Source organism: Lynx canadensis, chromosome X, assembly GCF_007474595.2.
Source record: "Lynx canadensis isolate LIC74 chromosome X, mLynCan4.pri.v2, whole genome shotgun sequence".
NCBI lineage: Eukaryota > Metazoa > Chordata > Mammalia > Carnivora > Felidae > Lynx > Lynx canadensis.
The window spans coordinates 121570752-121594039 of NC_044321.2; the positions used below are offsets into that span (position 1 = coordinate 121570752).

At 40.8% G+C, this 23288-nt stretch overlaps 1 protein-coding gene across 2 annotated transcripts in view; it reads right to left on the reverse strand.

Annotated features, from left to right (window-relative positions):
- F8 (coagulation factor VIII) overlaps positions 1-23288 on the reverse strand; it is a 127620-nt gene that overhangs the window by 36025 nt on the left and 68307 nt on the right. For both annotated transcript variants that reach the window (XM_030305332.1, XM_030305330.1), the window contains exons 13-14: positions 23037-23246; positions 16565-19664 (exon numbers count right to left, since the gene is read on the reverse strand). In XM_030305332.1, the coding sequence (XP_030161192.1) occupies positions 16565-19664; positions 23037-23246 (3310 nt within the window). The remainder of the gene's footprint in view (positions 1-16564; positions 19665-23036; positions 23247-23288) is intronic.

Here is a 23288-nt window from a genome sequence, read left to right on the forward strand (position 1 = left end):
TAAGCAACATTTTGCATAGTTAACCCCTCCATCTTCCTGACATACTCTCCCTCCAGGCTTCACTAGTACATAAGTTCTATGAAAGCAGCGCATTTGTCTGTTTTGTCCACTGCTGTATTCCCTGCAACTGGAACAAGTGCCCGGCCCATAGTAGGTGGTCAAAAAATATTTGTTGGATGTTAAATGTATGTAGGGCTTATAAACTTATTCTAAAATTTTTTAAATGTTTATTCATTTTTGAGAGAGACAGAGAGACAGACACAGAATGTGAGCAGGGGAGGGGCAGAGAGAGAGGGAGACACAGAATCCGAAGCAGGCTCCAGGCTCTGAGCTGTTAGCACAGAGCCCGATGTGGGGCTCAAATCCATGAACTGCAAGATCATGACCTGAGCCGAAGTCGGACGCTTAACCGACTGAGCCACCCAGGCGCCTCTCCCCCCCTTCCCCGCCCCGTCCCAGACTTTTGATTGAGGAATTATAAAGTCTCTGTTCACTCAGCCTGTAAGACACTTCAGCAGACCCACCAGAAAAGAAAACAACTGCAGATCATCACTGCAACTAGGTGGTCCTCTTGCACTTAAATTTTAGTTCATCCAATTCTTATTGTTCCACAGCTCTCCAAAGATTTTTAAAATATGGATTTTTAGCATTTATCTAGTTTTTATAGTTGCAGCAGGAGCATTGGCCTGCCATGACCTACTCTCTATCCAGAAGCTTTGGATTTGCATGGCGTGCCATTTTGCATCCTTTTCCTTTCACCTTTCATACTCCTATGCTTCAGCTCTGTAGCTTGGAAACAGCATCTAGTTGTATTTTGTTTTGTTAAGAAAAAGCCCAAATTGGAGTCATTTGTCACCAAGGAGAGCAAAACAAGATTCACAGTCTCAACCAATCCCAGGAATGTGACCTTTTGACACTCAATCTGAAATTTCCAGATCAGCATTAGTGAGGTCATCTGCATGATCAAAATCTTGTTCTTCCCTTCTCCCCAAAAAGCTATCCTGGGCTGAAGCACCCTTTTCTTGTGCTAATAACCAACCTCCTTGCCCCATCTTCCATTTGTATTGCTCCTCAGAGCATCTCTCTACTTGCTAGATGGAATGCCGCCTAATTCATGATAATCTCATAAAGCACTTCATAAACTGATTTACTTGCTTGAATTTTGTTTTTTAACAGACTTGGTGGCAGCAACAGTCTCCAAAGTGAACCTCTGATGGCATTCCAAAACAGGAAAGTGTGGCACCCTGTGAGCCCTTTGAGTTCATTTTCTTCCTGCTTCCCGGGGTTGTGGTGAGTTCCTTAGTTGAGTTCTGCGCTTTTTGCTTTCAAGCTCCAAGTGCAACTGGCTTTCCAGTGCAGGGTTAATAGGTCAGTCCTGAGTGACAGGAGGCTCTAACAAAGAGCCAGCCCTTGGTTCAGTCCCCAGTTCCATGTTGGAGTCCCTTCCCCGTTTCTAGTCTGCAGTCGTTATTGACTGGGCTCTGCTGGTTTAGTGCTTTCCTCAGTTCTATTCTACTGTCTCTATCAGTGGAGTCGGCCGGTTTAGTCCACGCTAGGACTTGCTGGATGTGCATGCAGGGACCACTATGGGCCAGTCTGCAGTAACATCTAAACCACAGTCTCTGGTTTTGTCCCTGGATGCCACGTTGGGAACTCGTAATGGTTTAATTTGCAATTCCCCCCGTGTTTGGAATTATTCTCCAGATTCCATGCTGGGAACTGCTGGTGGCAGCTGCAATTGTCTATTGGTTTGGAATCAGTTTGTGGTCTCCATTATTTTAGGCCTGTTCGTTTAATCCTGTCCCAGTCCCTAGTTTGTTGGTTACTGCTGGTGTCCACAGTTCTGTTCTTCCAGTTACTATTGCTTTCTATTAATGTGCATGTGAAGTAAAGGCTGTGGCAAAAAGAGTATCTCAGAAGTCAAAGAGCTTAGGCATTAGCTTGGTTCTGAGAAATTCAAAGAGCTGGCTAAACACATGGGATCTTTTGTATCCAGAGAGCTGAGTGTGCCGTCTTCTGGCACACACACTCGTTTCACATATAAGAACTATAGTGCCAGAAGCTGCAGATGTCTAGCAAGGAGGCAAAATTTTACTAAAAACAACCTGGAATTATAGTGGGTGTTATGGGGAATGTTCCAAAGATCCCAAATGTCCATTGACTGACAAATGGCTAAAGAAGATGTGGTATATATATACAAAGGAATACTACTGGGTGATGAAAAAGAATGCCATCTGCAGCAACATGGATGGAACTAGAATGTATTATGCTAAGTGAAATAAGTCAGTCAGAGAAAGACAGATATCATATGACTTCACTCATATGTGGAATTTCAGAAACACAACAGATGAACATAGGGGAAGGGAAGGATAAATAAGATAAAAACAGAGAGGGAGGCAAACCATAAGAGACTCTTAAATACAGACAACAAACTGAGGGTTGCTGGACAGAGGTGGGTGGGGGGATGGGCTAAGTGGGTGATGGGTACTAAGGAGAGCACTTGTTGGGATGAACACTGGGTGTTATATGTAAGTGATGAATCACTGGGTTCTACTCCTGAACCCAAGACTATACTGTATGTTAACTAACTTGAAATTAAATAAAAACAAAAACAAAAACAAAAACAAATAGATAAGATCACTTAAAAAGTGCATTTAATGGGGCGCCTGGGTGGCGCAGTCGGTTAAGCGTCCGACTTCAGCCAGGTCATGATCTCGCGCTCCGTGAGTTCGAGCCCCGCGTCAGGCTCTGGGCTGATGGCTCGGAGCCTGGAGCCTGTTTCCGATTCTGTGTCTCCCTCTCTCTCTGCCCCTCCCCCGTTCATGCTCTGTCTCTCTCTGTCCCAAAAATAAATAAAAAACGTTGAAAAAAAAATTTAAAAAAAAAAGTGCATTTAAGGGGTACCTGGGTGGCTCAGTTGGTTAAGTATCTGACTCTTGATTTTGGCTCAGGTCATGATCTCATGGTTTGTGAGACTGAGCCCCGTGTCCAGCACTGCATGGGGCCCCGCATCAGGCTCTGCCCTGAGCTTGGAGCCTGCTTAAGATTCTCTCTCTCTCTCTCTCTCTCTCTCTCTCTCTCTCTCCTCTCTCTCTCTCTCTTTCAAATAAAAAAAAGTGCACTTAAAAGCAAGAGCTCACAAATCAAAGAAACAAATTGGGTCTTGTATGTTAATTGTATGCAAAAACTTCCAAAAGATTTCAAAATTCCAAAATAGCTTCATTGAATGAATCACTACAGAAGGTTAATGAAAAATTAAAAAGATTAAAAGTACCTAAAACAAAAGCTACAACCCAATTCTTTGGGGGAATTGGAGACAACTGCCTTTGTCTTGCAAATATCTGCCAGGTAAAAGGTTTGGTTCTATAAGTTGAAAGTTCACCTGCCCTTTCGCCAATCCTCCAAACCTTTGCTGGTTCCTCTCAAAATGCTTGAAAAGATCTGGACCCTGGAAACCGAATTCTCCTGTACTCAATCTGTGCCTTTGGGATGTAAATTTTCTATCTCCACCTTCTCTAGGACCTGAGGGCCATCCTTTCACATGCCAACATTAGGGAGAAATATCATCAGAAGGGAAGAAAAGGAGAGAGGGAGGTATTTGGAAATTAAGCCTAAATGTCCTCTCCATTAATATTAGTAAAAAGAAAAGCTGTAAGATCTTTGTGTTTGTGTGTCCATCTATCTATATATCTGTTGTAAATGTGTCATGCTTTTCGACATCTGGGTGATATTGCTAAAATTAATTTGTAAAAGAGCTCTATTTAGTTGGTTTGAAGGCAAACACTTATAAAGATTGGGCATTCTAAAACTCTCGAAAAGATAGACACTAGCCCAAATGTTTTTCAAGTTCATATGCTCTGGGATAATCTCCAGTCAAGTTGTTTCCATTAAAAAGTATTGTTTTTTTAAATTAATAACTTAAAACTGCAACACACACACACAAACCAATGGTCCACAAAACATTCTCCTCTTCTTCTGAGGATTTAGGATGCATTGTTATCATTAACCAGTCTTTTACTGATAAACTTAAATGGCCAATTGGAATACTTCTGAGATTGTTCTACCAGTGATTAAGACTGAGGTGGCAGGTATTAGGTAGGGATTATATTCATTTTACTTTTTCGGCAGACTTGGTGACCTCATTAGCCACAGAAGTCTTTGAGACACCCACAGCAACTGTGTCACGCTGGGAAAAGCAAAACGGCCCAAAGGAGGACAGCCCAAGAAGCACTCTACACATATGGGCTTGGCAGGAACTATATCAAAAATGGAAGCATTACCAAGTTTCAAAAGTTTGGGGCCATCTTCCAGCTTCTTTCCAGAACAGTGATCAATCTTTTTCAGGTCAGCAAACTTGCAAGCAATGTAAGCTGTGTGACAATCCAGCTTGGATGGTTCAGAATAATCATCTGAGCTGTGAAGCCAGCTACTTCTACTGGTGGGTCATTTTTGCTGTCACTAGCCATATCGTTACAACAAACAACAGATACGTTCTTTTAAGATTTTATTATTAAGTAATCTTTAAACCCAATGTGGGGCTCAAACCCCACAACCCTGAGATCAAGAGTCGCACGCTCCATCAACTGAGCCAGCCAGGCACCCCTGGCAGATATGTTCTCAACATCAAAGCCCACACTGTCTCCAGGAAGAGCTTAACTCAAAGCTTCATGGTGCATTTCAACAGACTTGACTTCAGTTGTAACACTGACTGGAGCAAAGGTGACTACCGTGCCAGGTTTGAGAACAATCTCCACTCAGCTCACAAGGACAGTACCAATATCACCAATTTAGTAGACATACCAGAGGGGTAGACAAAAGGGCTTGTCAGTTGGATGATCTACTGAGAGGAGGCAATCCCGAGTTTCAAGCAGCATGGCTCCCTTGGCATAGCCATCTCTGTGGGTGACGTTTCATCCCTTCAATCAAGGCATGTTAGCACTTGGCTCCAGCATTTTGTCATCATTCCAACCGGTAATTGGCACAAATACTACTGTGTTGGGGTTGTCACCAAATTTCTTAATATATGTGCTGACTTGCTTAACATTTTCCTTGCATCTCTTCTGGCTGATACTTTCCTTGTGTCAGTGGAATCTATTTCCTAAACAACAACAATTAGTTGTTTCACACCTAGTGTGTAAAGCCAGAAGGGCATGCTCATGGATCTGCCCATTCTTCAAGATACCTGCTTCAGTTTCACCAACAGCAGCAGCAACAATCAGGAATCACAATCAGCATGAGATGTGCCTGTAATCATGTTTTTGATGAAGTATCTTTGTTCTGGGGCATCAGCGATAGTCACATAATACTTGCTGGTCTCCGATTTCCAAGGAGAGACATCAGTAATGATACCACACTCACTTTCAGCCTTCTGTCTGTCCGAGATCCAGACATACCTGAAGGGGCTCTTTCCCATCTCAGCAGCCTCCTTCTCAAGTTTTTTTTTTTTCAATATATGAAATTTATTGTCAAATTGGTTTCCATACAACACCCAGTGCTCATCCCAAAAGGTGCCCTCCTCAATACCCATCACCCACCCTCCCCTTCCTCCCACCCCCCATCAACCCTCAGTTTGTTCTCAGTTTTTAAGAGTCTCTTATGCTTTGGCTCTCTCCCACTCTAACCTCTTTTTTTTTTTCCTTCCCCTCCCCCATGGGTTTCTGTTAAGTTTCTCAGGATCCACATAAGAGTGAAAACATATGGTATCTGTCTTTCTCTGTATGGATTATTTCATTTAGCATCACACTCTCCAGTTCCATCCACGTTGCCACAAAGGGCCATATTTCGTTCTTTCTCATTGCCCTGTAGTACTCCATTGTGTATATAAACCACAATTTCTTTATCCATTCATCAGTTGATGGACATTTAGGCTCTTTCTATAATTTGGCTATCGTTGAGAGTGCTGCTATAAACATTGGGGTACAAGTGCCCCTATGCATCAGTACTCCTGTATCCCTTGGGTAAATTCCTAGCAGTGCTATTGCTGGGTCATAGGGTAGGTCTATTTTTAATTTTCTGAGGAACCTCCACACTGTTTTCCAGAGTGGCTGCACCAATTTGCACTCCCACCAACAGTGCAAGAGGGTTCCCGTTTCTCCACATCCTCTCCAGCATCTATAGTCTCCTGATTTGTTCATTTTGGCCACTCTGACTGGCGTGAGGTGATATCTGAGTGTGGTTTTGATTTGTATTTCCCTGATGAGGAGCGACGTTGAGCATCTTTTCATGTGCCTGTTGGCCATCCGGATGTCTTCTTTAGAGAAGTGTCTATTCATGTTTTCTGCCCATTTCTTCACTGGGTTATTTGTTTTTCGGGTGTGGAGTTTGGTGAGCTCTTTATAGATTTTGGATACTAGCCCTTTGTCCGATATGTCATTTGCAAATATCTTTTCCCATTCCGTTGGTTGCCTTTAAGTTTTGCTGGTTGTTTCCTTTGCTGTGCAGAAGCTTTTTATCTTCATAAGGTCCCAGTAATTCATTTTTGCTTTTAATTCCCTTGCCTTTGGGGATGTGTCAAGTAAGAGATTGCTAACGGCTGAGGTCAGAGAGGTCTTTTCCTGCTTTCTCCTCTAGGGTTTTGATGGTTTCCTGTCTCACATTCAGGTCCTTTATCCATTTTGAGTTTATTTTTGTGAATGGTGCGAGAAAGTGGTCTAGTTTCAATCTTCTGCATGTTGCTGTCCAGTTCTCCCAGCACCATTTGTTAAAGAGACTGTCTTTTTTCCATTGGATGTTCTTTCCTGCTTTGTCAAAGATGAGTTGGCCATACGTTTGTGGGTCCAGTTCTGGGGTTTCTATTCTATTCCATTGGTCTATGTGTCTGTTTTTGTGCCAATACCATGCTGTCTTGATGATTACAGCTTTGCAGTAGAGGCTAAAGTCTGGGATTGTGATGCCTCCTGCTTTGGTCTTCTTCTTCAAAATTACTTTGGCTATTCGGGGCCTTTTGTGGTTCCATATGAATTTTAGGATTGCTTGTTCTAGTTTCGAGAAGAATGCTGGTGCAATTTTGATTGGGATTGCATTGTATGTGTAGATAGCTTTGGGTAGTATTGACATTTTGACAATATTTATTCTTCCAATCCATGAGCAGGGAATGTCTCCACTTCTTTATATCTTCTTCAATTACCTTCATAAGCTTTCTATAGTTTTCAGCATACAGATCTTTTACATCTTTGGTTAGATTTATTCCTAGGTATTTTATGCTTCTTGGTGCAATTGTGAATGGGATCAGTTTCTTTATTTGTCTTTCTGTTGCTTCACTGTTAGTGTATAAGAATGCAACTGATTTCTCTACATTGATTTTGTATCCTGCAACTTTGCTAAATTCATGTATCAGTTCTAGCAGACTTTTGGTGGAGTCTATCGGATTTTCCATGTATAGTATCATGTCATCTGCAAAAAGCGAAAGCTTGACTTCATCTTTGCCAATTTTGATGCCTTTGATTTCCTTTTGTTGTCTGATTGCTGATGCTAGCACTTCCAACACTATGTTAAACAACAGCGGTGAGAGTGGGCATCCCTGTCGTGTTCCTGATCTCAGGGATAAAACTCTCAGTTTTTCCCCATTGAGGATGATGTTAGCTGTGGGCTTTTCATAAATGGCTTTTATGATGTTTAAGTATGTTCCTTCTATCCCGACTTTCTCAAGGGGTTTTATTAAGAAAGGGTGCTGAATTTTGTCAAAGGCCTTTTCTGCATCGATTGACAGGATCATATGGTTCTTATCTTTTCTTTTATTAATGTGATGTATCACGTTGATTGATTTGCGAATGTTGAACCAGCCCTGCATCCCAGGAATGAATCCCACTTGATCATGGTGAATAATTCTTTTTATATGCTGTTGAATTCGATTTGCTAGTATCTTATTAAGAATTTTTGCATCCACATTCATCAGGGATATTGGCCTGTAGTTCTTTTGTTTTAGTGGGTCTCTGTCTGGTTTAGGAATCAAAGTAATACTGGCTTCATAGAATGAGTCTGGAAGTTTTCCTTCCCTTTCTATTTCTTGGAATGGCTTGAGAAGGATAGGTATTATCTCTGCTTTAAACGTCTGGTAGAACTCCCCTGGGAAGCCATCTGGTCCTGGACTCTTATTTGTTGGGAGATTTTTGATAACCAATTCAATTTCTTCGCTGGTTATGGGTCTGTTCAAGCTTTCTATTTCCTCCTGATAGAGTTTTGGAAGAGTGTGGGTGTTTAGGAATTTGTCCATTTCTTCCAGGTTGTCCAATTTGCTGGCATATAATTTTTCATAGTATTCCCTGATAATTGTTTCTATCTCTGAGGGATTGGTTGTAATAATTCCATTTTCATTCATGATTTTATCTATTTGGGTCATCTCCCTTTTCTTTTTGAGAAGCCTGGCTAGCGGTTTGTCAATTTTGTTTATTTTTTTCAAAAAACCAACTCTTGGTTTCGTTGATCTGCTCTACAGTTTTTTTAGATTCTATATTGTTTATTTCTGCTCTGATCTTTATTATTTCTCTTCTTCTGCTGGGTTTAGGCTGTCTTTGCTGTTCTGCTTCTATTTCCTTTAGGTGTGCTGTTAGATTTTGTATTTGGGATTTTTCTTGTTTCTTGAGATAGGCCTGGATTGCGATGTATCTTCCTCTCAGGACTGCCTTCGCTGCATCCCAAAGCGTTTGGATTGTTGTATTTTCATTTCCGTTTGTTTCCATATATTTTTTAATTTCTTCTCTAATTGCCTGGTTGACCCATTCATTCTTTAGTAGGGTGTTCTTTAACCTCCATGCTTTTGGAGGTTTTCCAGACTTTTTCCTGTGGTTGATTTCAAGCTTCATAGCATTGTGGTCTGAAAGTATGCACGGTATAATTTCAATTCTTGTATACTTATGAAGGGTTGTTTTGTGACCCAATATATGATCTATCTTGGAGAATGTTCCATGTGCACTCGAGAAGAAAGTATATTCTGTTGCTTTGGGATGCAGAGTTCTAAATATATCTGTCAAGTCCATCTGATCCAATGTATCATTCAGGGCCCTTCTTTCTTTACTGACCGTGTGTCTAGATGATCTATCCATTTCTGTAAGTGGAGTGTTAAAGTCCCCTGCAATTACCACATTCTTATCAATAAGGTTGCTTACGTTTGTAATTGTTTTATAGATTTGGGGGCTCCGGTATTCGGCGCATAGACATTTATAATTGTTAGCTCTTCCTGATGGATAGACCCTGTAATTATTATATAATGCCCTTCTTCATCTCTTGTTACAGCCTTTAATTTAAAGTCTAGTTTGTCTAAGTATGGCTACTCCAGCTTTCTTTTGGCTTCCAGTAGCATGATAAATAGTTCTCCATCCCCTCACTCTCAATCTAAAGGTGTCCTCAGGTCTAAAATGAGTCTCTTGTAGACAGCAAATAGATGGGTCTTGTTTTTTTATCCATTCTGATACCCTATGTCTTTTGGTTGGCGCATTTAATCCATTTACATTCAGTGTTATTATAGAAAGATACGGGTTTAGAGTCATTATGATGTCTGTATGTTTCATGCTTGTAGTGATGTCTCTGGTACTTTGTCTCACAGGATCCCCCTTAGGATCTCTTGTAGCGCTGGTTTAGTGGTGACGAATTCCTTCAGTTTTTGTTTGTTTGGGAAGACCTTTATCTCTCCTTCTATTCTAAATGACAGACTTGCTGGATAAAGGATTCTCGGCTGCATATTTTTTCTGTCTAGCACCCTGAAAATCTCGTGCCAATTCTTTCTGGCCTGCCAAGTTTCAAAAGAGAGATCAGTCACGAGTCTTATAGGTCTCTCTTTATATGTGAGGGCACGTTTATCCCTTGCTGCTTTCAGAATTTTCTCTTTATCCTTGTATTTTGCCAGTTTCACTATGATATGTCGTGCAGAAGATCGATTCAAGTTACGTCTGAAGGGAGTTCTCTGTGCCTCTTGGATTTCAATGCCTTTTTCCTTCCCCAGTTCAGGGAAGTTCTCAGCTATGATTTCTTCAAGTACACCTTCAGCACCTTTCCCTCTCCCTCCTCTGGGATACCAATTATGTGTATATTATTTCTTTTTAGTGTATCACTTAGTTCTCTAATTTTCCCCTCATACTCCTGGATTTTTTTATCTCTCTTTTTCTCAGCTTCCTCTTTTTCCATAACTTTATCTTCTAGTTCACCTATTCTCTCCTCTGCCTCTTCCATTCGAGCCGTGGTGGTTTGCATTTTGTTTTGCATTTCCTTTAAAGCGTTTTTCAGCTCCTCGTGACTGTTCCTTAGTCCCTTGATCTCTGTAGCAAGAGATTCTCTGCTGTCCTGTATGCTGTTTTCCAGCCCAGCGATTAATTTTATGACTATTATTCTAAATTCACTTTCTGTTATATTATTTAAATCCTTTTTGATCAGCTCATTAGCTGTTGTTATTTCCTGGAGATTCTTCTGAGGGGAATTCTTCCGCTTGGTCATTTTGGATAGTCCCTGGAGTGGTGCGAACATGCAGGGCACTTCCCCTGTGCTGTGGTGTATAACTGGAGTTGGTGGGCGGGGCCACAGTCGGACCTGATATCTGCCCCCAGCCCACCGCTGGGGCCACAGTCAGACGGTGTGTGCCTTCTCTTCCCCTCTCCCAGGGGCGGGATTCACTGTGGGGTGGCGTGGCCCATCTGGGCTACTTGCACACTGCCAGGCTTGTGGTGCTGGGGATCTGGCGTATTAGCTGGGGTAGGCAAGGTGGGTAGGCAAGGTGCACGGGGGCAGGAGGGGCAGACTTAGCTCGCTTCTCCTTAGGTGATCCACTTCAGGAGGGGCCCTGTGGCAGGTGGAGGGAGTCAGACCCGCTTCCGGAGCGGTGGCTCCACAGAAGCACAGCGTTGGGTGTTTGCGCGGAGCAAGCAAGTTCCCTGGCAGGAACTGGTTCCCTTTGGGATTTTGGCCGGGGGATGGGTGAGGGAGATGGTGCTGGTGAGTGCCTTTGTTCCCCGCCAAACTGAGCTCTGTTGTCCCGGGGCTCAGCAATTCTCCCTCCCTTTGTCCTCCAGCCTTCCTGCTTTTCCGAGCAGAGCTGTTAACTTATGACCTCCCAGATGCTAAGTCATGCTTACTGTCGGAACACACTCCGTCTGGCCCCTCCGCTTTTGCAAGCCAGACTCGGGGGCTCTATTTGGCCGGCAGGCTGCCCCTCCGCCCCGGCTCCCTCCCGCCAGTCCGTGGAGCGTGCACCGCCTCTCCGCCCTTCCTACCCTCTTCCGTGGGCCTCTCGTCTGCGCTTGGCTCCGGAGACTCCGTTCTGCTAGTCCTCTGGCGGTTTTCTGGGTTATTTAGGCAGATGTGGGTGGAATCTAAGTGATCAGCAGGACACGCGGTGAGCCCAGCGTCCTCCTAGGCCGCCATCTTCCTCGAACTCCTCCTTCTCAAGTTTTCAATGGTTCTTTTGTTGATCTCACCACATTTGTAGATCAGATGGCTAGGAGTGGTAGATTTGCCCAAATTTATGCATCCAATGATGACAGTGTTGATATGAGTTTTTTCCTTTCCAATTTTGGCTTAGATTTAGGGATGGTTTTCATGACACCTGTGTTTTGGTGGCAAACCCATTGTGAAAAAAGCAATTATATCTTAGACCTCATAAGATGTTTTCACCATTCTTTATACAAACAATATTTATACTTATCCATAATTTATCCTTTCTTTACTTTTTTAGTCTTTTTTGCCTTTTACTTCTTTCATTATCACTTTCCTATTGTCTCAACTACATCATTAGAATATTTTTATTGGGTTTTTGCTGGTGGTGAGATTTAGGTTTCTGTTTGTCTGAAAATGTCCCATTTCACCTTGAATTCTGAATCATATTTTTGATGGATATAGAATTCTAGGTTGGCAGTTATTGTATTTCAACGCATTCTAGACATCATTTCCCTGTCTTCTATGTTTAATTAGCACTACTGAAAAGTCACCTTTCTGTATCTCATTTGAATGTATGCTGTCTTTTTCCTTTGGCTGCTTTTAAAAGGATGTTTATTTATTTATTTTGAGAGAGAGAGTGTGTGCATGCACATAAGTGGGGGGGGGGCAGAGAGAGAGGGAGACAGAGAGTCCCAAGCAGGGTCTGCACTATGAGCACAGAACCCAACATAGGGCTCGAACCCACAAACTGAAAGATGATGACCTGAGTCGAAATCCAGAGTTGGATGCTCAACCGACTGAGCCACCCAGGTGCCCCTCTTTGGCTGCTTTTAAGACTTTTGGATTTTCTGAAGTTTCACTCTGATGAAACATTCCTAGGTGTTGATATTTTTATTCACTATGTTTGGGGTTTGTTGAACTCCCTGAATCTGTGCATTCATGAATTTTTTCAATTTTGGAAAATATTAAGCCATTACTTCTTCAATTATTGCTTCTCCTCTAATCACTCTTTCCTTTCCTTCTGCAATTTCAATTAAAAATAGGTAAATCTTGGGGCCTGGGTGGTTCAGTCAGTTAAGCATCCAACTTGGGCTCAGGTCATGATCTCGTGGTTTGTGAGTTCAAACCCCACATCAGGCTCTGTGCTGACAGCTCAGAGCCTGGAGCCTGCTTTGGATTCTGTGTCTCCCCCTCTGTCTGTCCTTCCACGCTCGTGCTGTCTCTCTCTCAAAAAATGAATAAACATTAAAAATTTTAAAACATAGGTAAATCCTTCACACTATCCTTTACATCTCCTCTATCTGTTGCTGTATCACAAATTACATCAAAACTTTAGTGGCTTAAAACAGCAACCATTTTGCTGTACTTTTCAATTGTGTTAACTCAGAATTGCTCCTCATGGTATCATATGTAGTCACTCAGTGCTCAGTTCTCCTGGTATGCTCTCTCTGGAAGAAGCCAACCACTATGTATGAAATCTGATTATCCAGGTACTCTCATGCTAGAAAGGTTACATGTAGGCCTTCTGGTCAAGAGTCCCAGCAAGTCTAGATTTCCATTATTTTCCGCCAAGGCATCAGATGTGTGAATGAAGCCATTTTGGACCTTCAAGATAAACCCAGAGATTTCATGGACAACACAGATGACAGAAAACTGGGCTGCAAGTCAATGAAGTGAATTAACTGGCTTACTGTTACCTTGAGGATGTAGACCTCTGGGGACCCAGCTTAAAGTGGACATGGTTTACATCTACTTTTACTCTCTTGATGGACCCATTGAGTCTTATTTGAATGCTATCAAGATGCTTATGGCTCCCAAGCTTATTTGTCTTTAGCACAGAGCTCTCCCTTGGATTCCAGACTCATATATCCAACTGACTACTCAACATCTCAATTTGGGCATCTAGTGGGCATCTCAAAGTAAACATGTTAAAAACAGACCCTTGAGTGTTTCCTCAAATAAATCTGTTCTACCTCAAGCTTTCCACATCTCATTAAATGTCATCATTGTCCACCTAGTTGCTTAGGAAAAATAATAACTAAAAAAAAAAAAACAATAAAAATTTCTCTGAGTCCTCTCCATTGCCCCCATACTCAACCTAACAGCAAGTCCTGTTTGCTTGTTTTCAAATTATACTCAACACCTTTCCATTTCTTTTGATTTTCCCCACCACAATTTTGGTCTAAATAATCTGTCTTCTCCGGATGACTGTAATGGCCCCTTTGCTGGTTTCCCTGCCTCTATTTTGGCTCACGGAAATTGTGCTACCATTCAGTTGGCATTCTCTGGAGTGCAGACATACATGAGAGACCTGCTCTTGCCTCCCTACATCCATCATTTACTAATTCATTCAATAGATATTTAAGCATTTATCACGTGCCAGGAACTGATTAAGGTTTTGGGGATATACCATTGAACAACACCTTCAAAATTTGTGCTTTCAAGAACTTAGTTTCTAGTTGGGGAAAATAGACTATAAACAAGTAAATGTATAATATTTCAGGTGCTAGTAAGTGCAGTGAAAGAGTGTGGTAGGAGCTGTATGCATACACAGTGTTCAGGGAAAGCCTCACTGATAAAATGAAATTTGAGCAGCAATGTGAAAGAAGTGAGAGGATGAACATTAGGATATCAAAAGAAGAGAATTATAAGAAGAGAACACAAAGTGCAAAGGCCTAGAGAAAGGTATATATTTGCTCTATCTGAGGAAGTACAATAAGGGCAATGTGGTTAGAACAGAGTGAGCAGGAAACAATGGTAGGATATGAGAGCAGAGACGTTTCAGTGGGTCAAATCTCAGAAACTTGAAGGCCATGGTGAAGATTTTGGAATTTACCAAGGGTAGAAAGGAAATCCACTAGGAGATTTGGAGCAGAGAACAATAATCAGAATTACACTTTGAAAATTTACTTTAGGTTCTGTGTAGGGAAAAGACTGTATAAGGGCCAGGCTGGAAGCTGAAAGTACAGTTAAGAGGCTATTACAATAATTTGGGTGAGAGTTGAGGATGGTTTAGACCAGAGTGGTAGCCACTGATTTGGATACCAGTAGCTGGATTCTTTTCCACCTATTCTTCCTTTAAGCCACTTCAAAAAGTCTTTTTTATCTCCATTATTCCATTAAAAATACATTTTCAAAGTCACGGATGATCTTTACTAATTCTCAGCCCTTGTCATAGTTGAACTCTCAGTACTATTTCCTTTTTTTAAAGTTTTATTTATCTTGAGAGAGACAGAGGGTAAGAGGAGGGACAGGGGCGGGCAGAAAGAGAGAATCCCAAGCAGGCTCTGTGCTGTCAGTGCAAAACCTGATGTGGGGCTCAAACACCCAAACTGTGAGATCATGATCTGAGCTGAAGTTGGACGCTTAACTGACAGCCACCCAGGAACTCCGATTACTCCATCCTGTGTGCTCTCATCCTGTCTGACACCAACTTTCTATCTTTTTTTTTTTCACTAACCTCACTGTCAATCTTTCTCTGTAAACTTAAGTGTTAGTTCTTTAAACTCTCCTCTTTTCTGTCTAAACTTATTCTTATGATGGTCTACGCTTATGCAGATAATATCAGGTTGTATTATCTCCATCTAAGATATCTTCCTTGAACTTGAAATTCATATATAAACTACCTTACCATGTACAAAATTAGTCTCTTAATTTCTGCTCCTTCCACAAATCTTTTGTTTGTCCAGTGTTTTCCATGGCAGTCAGTGATCATTACTTCTTTTTAGTTACAAGACTCTAAACACCGAAGTTATTCCTAACTCATCTTTTTCTCTCACAACCACATCTAATCCATCAAAGAATACCGCTGGTTATAATTTCAAAAAATAACAAGAATTTGATTATGAACTGAGAATTGGATAAGATGAAAATGCACTATAATGGAAAGTTGGAGATGGTTGACTAGGAAACTGGAGAGGTTGGCCTTAGGAGCAATGATTATTTATTGCCATAAGCATGAAGACGGTATATGGTTACGGATGTCAATAAATGTGTTGGAGGTTGGGACGTTCATTGCATAGGCATTGGTTATGAATGAGAAGGGCTATTGGAGAATGGGTAAAGGGGGTTGGAGATTTAAGGAAAAAGAAAATGCAGGGGAAGGGTCCAGGACAGTGGGAAAGTCAGTAGATTAGGGAAATATTCTATAGTTGCTATGCAGCAATAAGGGCCCACTTGAGGTAGACAGAGAGGTCAGAATGTGACAATGAGTAATGAAGAAGGCACCTAAACTTTCTCTAGGACCTATATTATCCTACCACTTCTCATCTTTACTACTTTGTCTCCCATAACCACCCCCCTCACCCCAGTTCTTCACTCTACTCCAGTCAGACTGGTCCTTTCTTGTTCCTCAAACTTGTTTCATTCTCAGAGCCTTTGCATTCCTTGTTCCCTCTGCCTGGAAGCATCTCTCAGAGCTCCATCAAGTGTCTTCTTCTCATCATTTAGGTCTCAATTTCACAGAGGATTTATCTGACCAACACAGCTAAAGTAACACCCCAAGGCACTCTCTATCATATTAGATTCTACCTCCTGAAGAGCACCATCAAGATTCCTCTATTTACTTTTCTGCTAATTTATTACCTCTTGCTCCCCCCAATAGAATGTAAGCTCCTATTCTGCTGCACCCCAGTGTATACAAGAGTGTCTGGCATAGAGTAGGTGCTCAATAAATACTTGTTGACTGATCGACTCTCCATAAGACTCTCCTTATCTCCCAAATTTCTCTGTGCTTTCTCTTCCCTGCCCAATCTCTTTCTGCTTCCCTAACAATCAAATCCTCCCACTTTGCTCCCTGGATCCCCAGTACCATGGAAAACAACATTCTCTGTATCCTCAACATCTTTACCACACACTTTACTTCTTCCTCCTGCTTCTTTCAGAACCTTTTCACAAGATTAAGATTACTCCTGCAGCTCACAAGGTTGATAGGTGAGGCTGACTTTCTTCCTGTTCCCCATTGATGCTTTTTGACCTTGACCCATTTACCCTTTTGTAACTCTCATTATTGGTGTCATCATCTAACCTCCTATTTACTCCTCAGCTCCATCTAGACTTTGCTTCCTGGACTTCAGGGTTCTTCTATAAAGCAACCTTTGGAGACTTATTCCTGCAGATTAGCTGTGTTTTTCATATTGTTTCAGCATCTGGTAAAGTCAAATGTGGCAATAGCAGGACAAAGGAATAATCAATGTACTCATACCTGTTTCTTAGTGCATGGGGAGATCTACTCATCCCATAATCCCAGAGACGCTCCACTGCAGCAATGAAATAGTGTCGTGTTCTCTTTTGAAAGCTGCGGAGGCCCTGATTTTCATCTTCACCATAGATGTCAAAATCTTCTCTCTTCATTTCAATTGAGAACGTATCATCATACTCAATTTTGTCTTCCTCTGACTGAAGAGTAGTAAGGGTTATTTCTCTTTGATGGCGTTTTGAGACCGGTGGGTTCTGAGAGCGCAATCTTCCAGTCTCTCCTTGCTTTGACCTGGTGGCTTCTCTTTGGAGTTTACCTTGCCCTTCATTTATTGCTGCTACTGAAGGACTGTTTTCACAAGGGCCCAAGGGCAAAATGGTGTCCTTGCTCTTAAAAGCTATGTTTTTCTGTGACTTTTGGGATTTCCACTCTTCTCTTGGTATCTGGGTGGCATTGTTGTTATCCCAAGCAAGGGGACCCAGCAGCTCAGAGGGAATCTTTTCAGAGCTCTCTGTTGTCCATTTCAGGAAGGGCACTTTTCCGGGTCCATTTATTTTCTTAGGTCCCTGTGTTTTCTGAAGGAAGATCTTCTCCATAAGATCCAGGTGGCCAGAAGAATCATTGCTAGTTTTTGTAGGGAAAGAGTCTTCTTGATGAACATGAGCTTTAGGGAGTAATTCAACTTTGCCAGATGCTTCAGATAAGCCTTGTTGCAAAAGAGTGTTTTCACGTTTCTTGGACATGCGTTGGTTCATGGCACTTTTCCCTAGGGAGCTGAACTTTCCTTGACCTACAATCATTTCTGAGGTTAGGAAGGCTACAGAAAGTTTATTTCTCTTGGCTCCTTGTGAGAAATGAGTGCTTTTTTGGACCCCAGAACTCTCCCTGAAGGTATAAGTGCAGGCTGACACTGGAAGATGAGAAGAGTTGTCCTGGGATGGGATCTTGGTCAGATCTGTATGTCTGATTGATGGAAATGCTGATTCCTTTGCAATGGGTAATGCAGAGTCATTCATTTGAATGGTGCCCTGATTCCCCATAGAACAATCTGATTGGAGGGACTGAGTGGCAGCCCCTTTTTCTTTCTCATTGTCCTCTATCTGTGTGAGGGTTCCATGCATTAAAAAGTTCATGTTTTTGGATGACTGGGTTGAGGTGTCATTCAAAATTACCTCCCTTGCAAACTTAGTTTCTTCTAGTGAGAGTCTGGATTGTTTCAAGGCCCGCTTACCACGCTGAGTGAGCATATTATGCTGACTTGGATTAGGAGACATCCTTGGAGTGCTTGAAAACCTCTCTGCCATTTCCTTTGTTTGATTTCCCAAACCTTCCAAGTTTTCTTCCTCCCTTATTTTTGAGAAATGGACTATGTGAATCCCTGCTCTATGTGCTGAATCATTTAATGACCTGGTGTTTTGAAGTATTGGAGTATATGGCCCCTCATCTAAACCTTCCACATTTTGCTTAGTGCTTAGTAAGAAAAGGTTCTTCAGGGAATTATTAGTGTCAGCTACTGTATATTCCTGAGGCAAAACCACATTTTCTTGGGTTAATTTCTCCTTTCTTTCTGTCTCTTCCTGAGATTTTTCTTCTTGATTGTAAGTACCATTATCTTGGACATTGGGCAAGTTAGTAAAAAACATGCTCTTGCTGTTTGGAAAACTCATCTCTTTGAGTTCTGTGTCCTTTGTAAATTCATCTTCTCCTACTACCACCTTCTTTTCTGACAAAAACTTCTGATCTTTCACAGATTTTTCTGATCCTAAAGATGTTAATTGTGTTGGAATGGGCCTTTGCCCAGAGCTTAGGGAGTTCTCGCCATGGGTCCATTTTATCCACTTTGCTGAATCTGGTGAGAACAGTGTCTTGAAGAATGAGAGACCTGGATTTTCTGCACCTAGTGGCACCGGGCCCTCTTTGTTTTGGTAGACCACTTCCACATTTTTTGATGAAGTAGTTTTATTTGACACATGCTTTAGCTCCAAAGCTGTAATATTTCTGTCCATAAATGTTTCATTATGAAGCAAAGAAGTCATTTCTTGAAACTCAGCATTACTTTCTAATATAGTATCTTGCCAGACTGATGTACTGTTCTCAGTTAATAATGTTGGGACATCAACATGATTTTTGCTATTAGTTGTTGAGTTAATTGTTGCGTTGTTTGTCTTTATCAAAGAGATATTAACTTTGAATAAAGCATTATCTTTAATTAATGAAGCAGGTCCATGAACTCTGTCTTCTTTAAATAACCCATTTCTCTCCACTGATAATACATTTTCTCCCAGTGAACTTTCTTGACTATTCATTAAAGCTGCTTCTAACAACTTGGAATCATTGTCTCCTTCACTTGAGCCCAAAGGTACACCAGAGTCAATAGAGTGAGATGAATTTTTGCCAAATACAATGGTACCTAAATGACTATTTAAGTGAATTGACATATTTTGGGGTCCTAAGGAACCTGTCTTTTCAGTACCTGCTGCCAACTTGTCTGATGGAATTGTTGGTGAAGCTGTTAGGTTGTCTGATGAACTAGAAATTTTTAAATCAAGGTTCTTCAACTCTGCTGTTACAGTTGTCCCCAAATTCTCATTTAATCTTAATTTTAGTTTTGGCTCAGGAGTAAATACTCTGTCCCCACTGTGATGGAGCTCTGGTCTGAGATCTGCCACTGCAGATGGGCCCTTGTGTCTTTCTATAGCTCCAAGTAAATGATCATCTGCTTCATGTGTGGCTTCCTGGAAATCAGATAAGAGTAATCCACGTGGAGTAGGATTCTGTCCCAGAAGCATCAGCAAATCACTAGAGGAGACACTTTGTACGTTAAGCAGCTGTGTTCTTTCTCCAGGCTGAGGGTCAATCTTCTCTATGTCATTTTCTGGAGTTGTGGTGGCTTTGAATTGCTTTTGCCTAGGGCTATGATGTCTTGAATTCTGGGAGAAGCTTCTGGGTTCAATGACATTGTTTTCATTCAGGAGGGAGGCTGGAATATCTTCATATCTATCCTCATCATAATCATCAATGTTCCCATTACAACTAGAAACCTTCAGTAAAGCTGTCATGCCTCTGTTCCGAAAGTCTGAGTTGTGGCACCCCAGCACCCATAGACCTGGAAGAAGAAAAAGACTCTGGTTACTCACAACCCACATCCCAAGCAAGTTATGTATTAGTCGTTCTCTTCTATTCCCAGATAATGAAAAAATAGTAGTCGGTACCATCGTATTACAAGTCATTAGGTTAAATCCCTGGCACATAAAACAGTCCAACAATGGTAGTGAAAGTGCTTTTTTGCATTGCCGCTGTTGTGGTATATCTGTCTGTGATCACAAGAAAGGGTTGTGATTACAAATGAACAGATATTGGAATAAAAATGGAGAAATATAATTAACATATACAACAGTGGGGAGTCCTAATAGTCACACAGAACTCTTTGATGATGATAGTGACTTAATCCCTGAAACTGTATGTAGGCTAGGTATTATTGCTATATTACATAATGGCACAGGTTCTTACAGTCAGATTGCCTGGGTTCAAATCCTAGCTCTACCATTTACCAGCTGTGTGACTTTGAGCAAATCAACTGATCTCTCTGAGCTCCACTTTTCTAATTTGGAAATGAAGCTAATAGTATCTCCCTTATCAAATAATGTATGCAAATCATATATCAATGACTAGCTTCCGTTGTCATCAATTTGCAGGATAAGTAAGCACAAGGGAGTAGGACTTTAGGATATATATGATAGAAAATCCCTCTACTGTGCTAGCAATGTTAATTTCTGCTGTAAACAAGATTATTCAAGTGAAGGAATTTTACAGTGGCAAAGGAAAAACTTTCCTCAAAGTATATTTCCATAGAGACCTAAGAGATAATGGGATACCCATGGAAAAGGTCTTTATGGTCAAATGCATTTTGGAATTAGTGCACATTGCACTCTATGTGCAAATAATCAATCCGATGATAAATGAGAATAAATACATTTTATATCATACAAGGATTTAGAAAATCTACCTTTAAAGCAGCCATGCTGAGGAGGTGGTGGGAGAATGTTTTCTACCAAAATAAAGGAGTATACTGTAAATTTAAAAATAAGATGACATGGGATACAGGAAATCAGCGCTGAAGAAAAGTCCCGAGTTAATAACTGATTTTCAGATCTAGAAAAAAAACAGCCCAGACTGGGGGAGGAGGATGCATGGGTCCAGGTGGTCAGTTTCTAAGTGAAAAAGAATATGTTGTATGATAACACTCTTGAATAAAAAAGAGAATAACTAAAGGGAAAACATTACAACAAGAACAGTAAAACAATTAGAAGTTTCAGCTAAACAAGTTATAAAAAGAAGAAATATAATTCTATTTGATTCCATAGTGAACATTTACATAGTCATAATAATGTGGTTTCACTAAAAATATGGACATAACTATATCATAAATTTGTGGATTGGGAGCCCAATTTCATGACATTTAAAGCATAATTTTGATGGTGTGAAACGATGTTGGGTCAGAGTAGATCAAGACTGGAGCTGAAATGAGTAATTTAAATAAGGTTTTTGACTCTTAAAATTCTACTGTTTTAACTTAGACACAACCACTTCCTTCTTCTTCCTAAGGAGGATAGTAGTTGAGTGAGAAAAGGGAAAATGAAACTCCATAAACAGGTTTGGAATGACATACACCAAACTGTGAGAAGGGCCTGGGATTGGGAACAGTGACCAAGAAGGACTGTAGTTTTATCTGTATTGGTGCAAAGTTTTTAATGAGAACATCTTTTTGTATTACATGCACGAGTAAAGATTAATGTAAAGCATAATTAATTAAATCTCAATCGAACAGCTAAAAGAAGAGCTGATTCTTTGATGAAAAACTCAATAAAATAAATAACCAAATAAAAATAAGAAATTCTACGTGTATAAAATTTGGAATAAAAAAGGAGATATAGTTACAGTTGCAGAGAAAATTAAAAGAAGGGGGAATAGGGAGTGACTTCTTAATGGTAAAGGGTCTCTTTTTGGGGTGATAAAAATATTCTGGAATTAGATAATAGTAATGGTTGCACAACGTTGAATTATAATTCCCTTGGGGACACCGGCTGGCAATCCCCTCCTTCACCTTCTGCCACAGGCAAATCATGTCCAGTCAAGTTTGAGACTGGGTCAGTCGGGTATAGACCAGTCTCCTGCCACGGAATTGTACACTTTTAAATGGTTAAAATGGTGAATTTTACCTCAAAAAAAAAAAAAAACAGACAAAAGGAATCAGACTTTACCATTCTGAACACAGGAAATCTTTAGGGGCTTTATTTAGCTTGAGATTTGTAAATAATGATATTACATTAGGATTTTTTTCCCTCAAGACACATAAAGCCATTTTAATTTGTCTGTAGAATTTAAGTAATCACCAAAATAGTTTAAAAGCTTCATAAAATATTGTTATTTGTAATATTTTTCTCTGCCTATACACATACATACACACACACACAATTTCTCTCTTTGGTTTAGATATTTATAGCCATATTATACATAATGTTTTATCATCTTTTTGGTACATATTCATTTGTTAATTGAAAGAAATATTTATTAAGCACTCACTACAGGCCAGGAACTATATACATTAGGGATATAGTGATGAATAAGATAAACAAGGTCTCTGTCCTCAGTGAGTTTGAAAATTAGTTGGAAAACAGATAACAAAGACATAAATGTACAAGACACTTCCAGAGATACTGCTGGAGTTCTGCCACGTTCTTCTTTACTCACTTTCCACAAAAATCCATCACTTGTAAGTACAATAAGTTTCTGGGTATAAAGGTGAACATATGTTTATATAGGATGAGACTGGTTTTTATTCCCCAGAAATTTCCCTTTGAGAGTTTATGTCCAGAGAGGCCTTCAGTGTAAGAGAAGAACTACAATCTGACATGCTCTTCCCCGCAGACAACAGAGGTGTGAAGGACGAGAGCATGGAGTGGCCTAGCACTTGTTACTAAGCTGTGTGAATGTAGCAACAATCTGTGTTGGATTTAGGCCATGTCAGTGTTTTTGCTGACAGCTGATGCTGTCAAAAGCCTTGCAGTGGTTACGGACGGAGAAGGAAGATGAGAAAGTGACAGCCACAACCATCCCAAAGGCTCCCCAGTGGTTTGAGGGTATGTGTACCAAGAGAGATTACTCGGTGGTATTCAGATGACAGTACAAGTGTTCACAAAGCACACAGAAACATGTTCAGCTCACACATGGTAACTGCATCTATAAATATATATTCACCACTACAGTTTAGTAAGCACACTTAAGATTTTGGGCAATGGTAAGTAAAGGCACTTTTTAGAGGAAAGACTTTAAGTTAAATACCTGATGTTCTGCTGTCATTAAAATGCCTTGCAATTACTAACATCACTTGGACCATTCAGTATCTGCTCCCACGTGAACACATGAACAGCGAGCAAGGATCACAGCTGTTAGTAAGAGAATAATATAAATAGCTAACCTGGATTTTCCATTGACATGAAGACAGTTTCTCCTGAGAATGGGAATAGGGTAAGTGTGTCTTCATAGACCATTTTGTGTTTGAAGGTGTATCCAGAGAAGAAGACAGACAGGAAGTCAGTTTGTGCTCCAACACTTAGAATGTACCAGTATGCCACTTCATGCAAACAAACTGACAGCTGCAAGTTGTCAAAAACATAGCCGTTGATGCCTGCAAACCAAATGGGAACAAGACATTTGATTTATTATTTTG